This window comes from Camelina sativa, chromosome 17, assembly GCF_000633955.1.
Source record: "Camelina sativa cultivar DH55 chromosome 17, Cs, whole genome shotgun sequence".
Taxonomy (NCBI): domain Eukaryota; kingdom Viridiplantae; phylum Streptophyta; class Magnoliopsida; order Brassicales; family Brassicaceae; genus Camelina; species Camelina sativa.
Window position 1 is genome coordinate 2,570,432 of NC_025701.1, and position 6,236 is coordinate 2,576,667.

Here is a 6,236-nt window from a genome sequence, read left to right on the forward strand (position 1 = left end):
TTTTTTTTTTTTTTTTTTTTTTTTTTGTCATCTGATAGAACAAACTTGTAACGATCATGACTCTCATGAGTTCTTATTTCGCATGCTCATGCCTTTGACTGGATTTTATTTTAAAATGCAAATATAATATTAATCAGTACTCAAGATTTATCTAGTTACGGGGATTGTTACTTTAAAGAAAATAAAATAAGAAAAAAATCAATTTCGCGTCGTGCGCAACAATAGGTTGAAGAAGTCAAGGTAGCTGGAAAACCAATTTGACCGTTAAAAAAGTAGATTTGTCCAGATATTTGGATTTGGTTAAGACTTTTGCTTTTGTTTTTTTTAGTGCTAGGGATTATTATGACTCGAGAAGAGTTTGGTGTTACCAATCATTTTTCTTCTGAAAACTATGTTCAGAAACCTAGATCAATTGCCGTATAGTATATATCTTAGAATGGAAACTGTGGAAATGTAAATGACAAAAAACAACCTTCAACTGTATGCCAGTGTGAAACTGTTGTTCATGAACATGTTGATAAGGAATGATATATGCTATGAGCCTATGAAGTGAGACAGTTGTCATATACTATATCTTTTTGATTGGAGTTGTCATATATTATTATCTTTTTGATTGGAGTTGTCATATATGTATGTATATTTTCTTATTTTTCATAGTATACGTGAGTTTAGAAATAGCGAGTTTCACAAAACCTATTAACAAACGGCTCTATACATTACATACAAGAAGGGAAGAACTTCAAATATCTTTTAAGGTTCAAAATGGTTTCTAATAGCTTGTGAACACGAAGGCCCATTAGCTCAGTTGGTTAGAGCGTCGTGCTAATAACGCGAAGGTCGCAGGTTCGAAACCTGCATGGGCCAATTATTTTTTATAATTTTGTCTCCTCTACTTTCTCTTAAATAAATACATTTTTTTGGTAAAACCCAATATCCGGCCCAACTAATAATAGTAGGTCCAATTAAATTACAATACTAGCACACAAGCAAGCACCCGTTGTTTACAGTTCCGTGTCACAATAATGTCACGTTGTCATATAGTGTAAACCTAAAACGTCATGTAGTGTAGCCAGATACCCTATAGCCGTTGCGTGGCCGTCCTCTACCTCCCGGAGAAGCAATTTCTCCAGACATTCCCGGGAAAGAGAAAGGTCATTAAAAATCACACCCTACTTATTAGTTCAAAAAGTGGGATTCAAAAACCTCGTCCTGGGTTTTGCTTTCGTACCCTATTTATCGCAAAAAGCCCACAGCTCAAAAGCCGCTGAAAGTTACAAAAAAAAAAAATCAATTCTTTTTCTGTGTGTAAAGGAAGATTCAAAATCGACGAGTACTATATCAATTCCTTAATTCGTTTCTTCCTGGTAGAGCAATCGCATTAACCCAAAACCCCACTCCACGAATCTTATCCTCGTCTCTCCTATTCCCGCTTCACCTCTCTTACACATATATAACTACAAAAAGGGGGGGCGAAGAAGAAGATGGGTATTAAGATAATCTTCCTAGAGGAATCTGTGATTCATCATCAGCTATGGCGAGTACTAGTGGTGGAAGAGGTGGTGAAGATGGTCGGCCGCCTCAAATGCAGCCGGTTCGGTCTCTTTCTCGGAGGATGACTCGAGCTGGTACCATGATGATTGATCATCCTAACGAAGATGAAAGTGCTATTGACAGCGAGCTTGTTCCTTCTTCTCTTGCTTCCATTGCTCCCATTCTTCGTGTTGCTAATGATGTTGAAGAAGATAACCCTAGGGTTGCTTACCTCTGTATGTTTTGATCTCTCAACTTTACTGTCTTCTCAGTTTAGAGTTACTTCACTACATAGGCAGTGTGTGTATCAGATTTGTGATATGTTCTGTTATTGATATAACTAAATCTTGAATGCACTCTTATGGCTGTGAATGTGAATATCAAGATTCTTACTTTACTTAATTTTCTGTCATTAGGTCGCTTCCACGCATTTGAGAAGGCTCATAGAATGGATCCAACATCAAGTGGACGAGGCGTTCGTCAATTTAAGACCTATCTATTGCACAAATTAGAGAAGGTAATATAGATTTACATGATTGACAATACTTTTCTCTTTTGATAGCGTATGCAGATAAACATGCTTATTTAGTTGTGTGTCTAAAGTCTAAACGAAAATGTGAACTCAATAGCAATTTTCTTGACAACCTTACATTTGGATGTATCCTGAGATTGTTGTTCTTGAATTTTGTTTTTTTATTAGGAGGAAGAGACTACAGAACCTATGTTGGCGAAGAGTGACCCGAGAGAAATTCAGATTTACTATCAGAAGTTTTATGAGGATAATATACAAGATGGAGAAGGGAAAAAGACACCGTGAGATTCTCTTCTTAATGTTTTCTTATCGTTACATGATAAAGAATTATATGATGTCTCTTAACGCTTTTGCTTTTGTCGGTTTTGTCATTATAGGGAGGAGATGGCCAAGCTTTACCAGATAGCGACCGTCTTGTATGATGTTTTAAAGACAGTGGTTCCTCAAGCAAGAATAGATGAACAGGTCAATTAGTGCTCTATTACATCTCTGGATAATATATTATCATGAAGACTGTAATTTTGTTACTTGACATTTTGCTGTTGTTGGAATGTAGACCCGTAGGTATGCTGAAGAAGTTGAAAGAAAGAAGGAACAATATGAGCACTACAATATTCTTCCGCTTTATGCTGTAGGGGCTAAAACCGCAGTGATGGAACTTCCTGAGGTTGCGTGTGCAAATTTTGCTTACTAAACTTGTTCATCATTTTGAACTCTCACTGATGTTTTTTTCTCATTAAAATTTAGATTAAGGCCGCAATTCTGGCTGTCTGTAATGTGGACAATCTTCCTCGGCCAAGATTTCATTCAGGCTCGACCAACCTGGATGAAGTGGAGAGAGAAAGTGGCAGATCTTTTAATGATATTCTCGAGTGGCTTGCTTTGGTTTTTGGTTTTCAGGTAACTTTCAAGTTTCATTCTTTGCTATTTTTGTCTTTCGGTTTGTATTCCATGACATGTCTCATGATTAGTTTTCCTATCTTCATGGTGAAAGCGAGGAAATGTAGCTAACCAGAGGGAGCATCTCATACTGCTACTTGCCAACATTGATGTGAGAAAAAGGGATCTCGAGAATTATGTCGAGGTAACTGTCAGAACTCTGTGGGCGACCATAAAACTTCCTTTTCTGAAAGAGATTGCATACAATTTACTAACTTAAAGGAAAATCTAGTTGAAGCCTAGCACCGTGAGGAAGTTGATGGAAAAGTATTTCAAGAATTATAGGTCGTGGTGCAAGTATTTGCGGTGTGAATCTTATCTGAGGTATTGTAAATGATCTTCACTTTCATGCATCGACTTACTAGCGTTTCGACTTACTAGCGTTTCTGGGATTTCAATCATTTTTCCACCTTACATCTCTCCTACTCTAAAATTTATGGCCACTATGGTTTTCTTATTTGCAGGTTCCCTCCAGGTTGCAATGAGCAACAATTGAGCCTTCTATACATTGGCTTGTATCTTCTCATATGGGGTGAAGCATCAAATGTTCGCTTCATGCCTGAGTGCCTTTGCTACATTTTCCACAACGTAGGTTCTATAAGTTCAATATTCTTCCTTTCGTGGTGCATATCTTTAATGTCTACCTGAGATTTACTAAATGAAAAGTCCTTTAGTGTATTCTCATACTATTCTCTTGGAATATTTTATGGCCAATATGTCGAAATGTTTCTAAGAATCTCTGGTACAGTAGGCATACATTTAAGTAACTATGTTGTTTTCTTAAATTNTTTGCACTTTTCAAGTAAGAAAAAATGATGTTATTCGTTGTAGTTATCTCCTCTAATCTTTTCCTTANCCCGGTAACTGGGGACACATATGAGGCAGGTGCACCAGACGAAGAAGCATTCTTAAGGAATGTTATAACACCAATCTACCAGGTCTTACGTAAGGTACGTAACTTTCCGAACCCGTACCGTATTTTTTCCTTGCATATTGCTTCAATCTACTAAGAAAAACAGCTTCTTTTGTGAGAAAAGGAAGTCAGGAGAAACAAAATGGGAAAGGCAAGCCATTCAAAATGGAGAAACTACGATGATCTGAATGAGTACTTTTGGTGAGTCAGCTTAGCTTGATCTGTTATGTATATATATTAGACAAGTGTGGCTATGTGAGCACATTCATTTTAAATTTTCAGGGATAAGAGGTGTTTTAGGCTGAAATGGCCAATGAACTTTAAGGCAGATTTTTTCATCCACACTGATGAGATCTCACCACTTCCGAATCAGGTGTTAATTTTGTGTGTTTATTACTACTTTATGCAGTATGGTTTTAATCTTTATCTTTAATAGGGACATTTTCATTACCTTGGAAACATTTGATAGATTGAATAGCCTATTGTATATTCAAATTCTTACTTGCATCGATCATCCATATTTAGTTGAACCCAGTATACTTTTGTTTTCATCCTGTATGAAAATTACCAATGAGTTTTTATTAATTGCAGAGACATGACCAAGTCACTCATGGAAAAAGGAAACCCAAAACTAATTTTGTTGAAGCTCGCACGTTTTGGAACCTCTATCGAAGTTTCGACCGAATGTGGATGTTCCTTATATTGTCTCTACAGGTAGGATTGCAGATTAGAACTCTCACTTCCACTTCTGCTCTGTTACATAAATATGTGTAGTAATTCTATGATTTTTCAGACTATGATAATAGTTGCATGGCACCCGTCAGGATCTATTCTTGCCATTTTTTCTGAGGATGTCTTTAGAAACGTATTGACCATCTTCATCACTTCAGCTTTTCTTAATCTTCTACAAGGTAACTTTTAATTCTGTTTCAGTTTGACATTATCCATATGCTAAAGTTTATACCATTTTGGCTTAGCCATTTGTTCTTTAATGAAATGCAGCGACACTGGATTTGATTCTTAGTTTTGGTGCTTGGAAGAGCCTAAAGTTTTCCCAAATTATGCGGTACATCACAAAATTTTTAATGGCAGCCATGTGGGCCATCATGTTGCCAATTACTTACTCGAAGTCAGTCCAGAATCCAACTGGACTAATAAAGTTCTTCAGCAACTGGGTTGGGAGTTGGCTTCATCAGTCGTTATACGACTATGCTATTGCCTTATATGTCTTACCAAATATTTTGGCTGCTGTGTTTTTCTTACTTCCACCTCTGCGGAGAATCATGGAGCGATCAAACATGCGGATTGTCACATTTATCATGTGGTGGGCTCAGCCAAAATTGTATGTTGGCAGAGGCATGCATGAAGAAATGTTTGCACTTTTCAAGTAAGAAAAAATGATGTTATTCGTTGTAGTTATCTCCTCTAATCTTTTCCTTATAATCCTTTTTCTCCTGAGAGAAAACTAGCAAGCTGCTGTTCTTTTTCTGAATGCTTTGTTTTTATTGTTGCAAATAATTTCTTGCTGCACACTGGAATATTGGTTACAGCTTTGTTTATGCTTCCAAATGATTAATTCTTCTCAATTCATATGGTCTTAGGTATACATTCTTTTGGGTCATGCTGTTACTTAGCAAGCTCGCCTTCAGCTATTATGTGGAGGTGAATTAGCTTCTGACACTTATAACTCAATCTTTTTTTTTCTGCTGATGATTGTAGACTCTCATATTTACATGTCTACAATAAACCATACCCTCATTTAGCTTTCTAGTCCTTCACTTTATGATGTCTATTAGGCAGGTGGTAGCCATAACTATGATCTAAATCTTTGCTACAAGCATCTTTTTGTTGCAGTTATACTTTAACATTTACTTATTATTGTTGATGCCTGGACAGATATTACCTCTTGTCAACCCAACGAAGCTAATATGGGATATGCATGTCGTAAATTACCAGTGGCACGAGTTCTTTCCAAATGGTAGTGATCCTTTATTCATAGCATCCTCATGCACTGTTATTAACTGCTTTTATTATATTAACGTATATGATTTTCATGCAGCCACTCATAACATTGGAGTAATCATATCCATATGGGGTCCGATTGTCTTGGTAAGTAATCTTGATTGAATAACTTGAAAATAATATTTCCAATACCCTGAAGTTTAATTGATGTTCAGGTTTATTTTATGGATACGCAAATATGGTATGCCATATTCTCTACTCTATTTGGTGGGATTTATGGAGCCTTCAGCCATCTCGGGGAGGTAACTGTTGCGCTTTTCTTAGTACGCAAAAGTTTATAAATGAGAATCTTATGTAATA

At 36.5% G+C, this 6,236-nt stretch overlaps 1 protein-coding gene and 1 non-coding gene across 2 annotated transcripts in view; both read left to right on the plus strand.

Moving 5' to 3' along the window:
- On the plus strand, nt 791-864 carry TRNAI-AAU. The gene has a single exon. It is a non-coding gene; the product is annotated as a tRNA-Ile (tRNA).
- LOC104759094 (callose synthase 7-like) overlaps nt 1,293-6,236 on the plus strand; it is a 12,538-nt gene continuing 7,594 nt past the window's right edge. Inside the window, exons 1-19 of the mRNA XM_010482064.2 lie at nt 1,293-1,766; nt 1,947-2,047; nt 2,231-2,343; nt 2,440-2,527; nt 2,619-2,729; nt 2,810-2,962; nt 3,057-3,146; nt 3,234-3,325; nt 3,466-3,602; nt 3,833-3,951; nt 4,039-4,115; nt 4,197-4,287; nt 4,506-4,628; nt 4,708-4,825; nt 4,917-5,301; nt 5,516-5,576; nt 5,811-5,892; nt 5,974-6,023; nt 6,092-6,178. Of these exons, the coding sequence (XP_010480366.1) occupies nt 1,532-1,766; nt 1,947-2,047; nt 2,231-2,343; nt 2,440-2,527; nt 2,619-2,729; nt 2,810-2,962; nt 3,057-3,146; nt 3,234-3,325; nt 3,466-3,602; nt 3,833-3,951; nt 4,039-4,115; nt 4,197-4,287; nt 4,506-4,628; nt 4,708-4,825; nt 4,917-5,301; nt 5,516-5,576; nt 5,811-5,892; nt 5,974-6,023; nt 6,092-6,178 (2,313 nt within the window). The 5' untranslated portion in view covers nt 1,293-1,531. The remainder of the gene's footprint in view (nt 1,767-1,946; nt 2,048-2,230; nt 2,344-2,439; nt 2,528-2,618; nt 2,730-2,809; nt 2,963-3,056; nt 3,147-3,233; nt 3,326-3,465; nt 3,603-3,832; nt 3,952-4,038; nt 4,116-4,196; nt 4,288-4,505; nt 4,629-4,707; nt 4,826-4,916; nt 5,302-5,515; nt 5,577-5,810; nt 5,893-5,973; nt 6,024-6,091; nt 6,179-6,236) is intronic.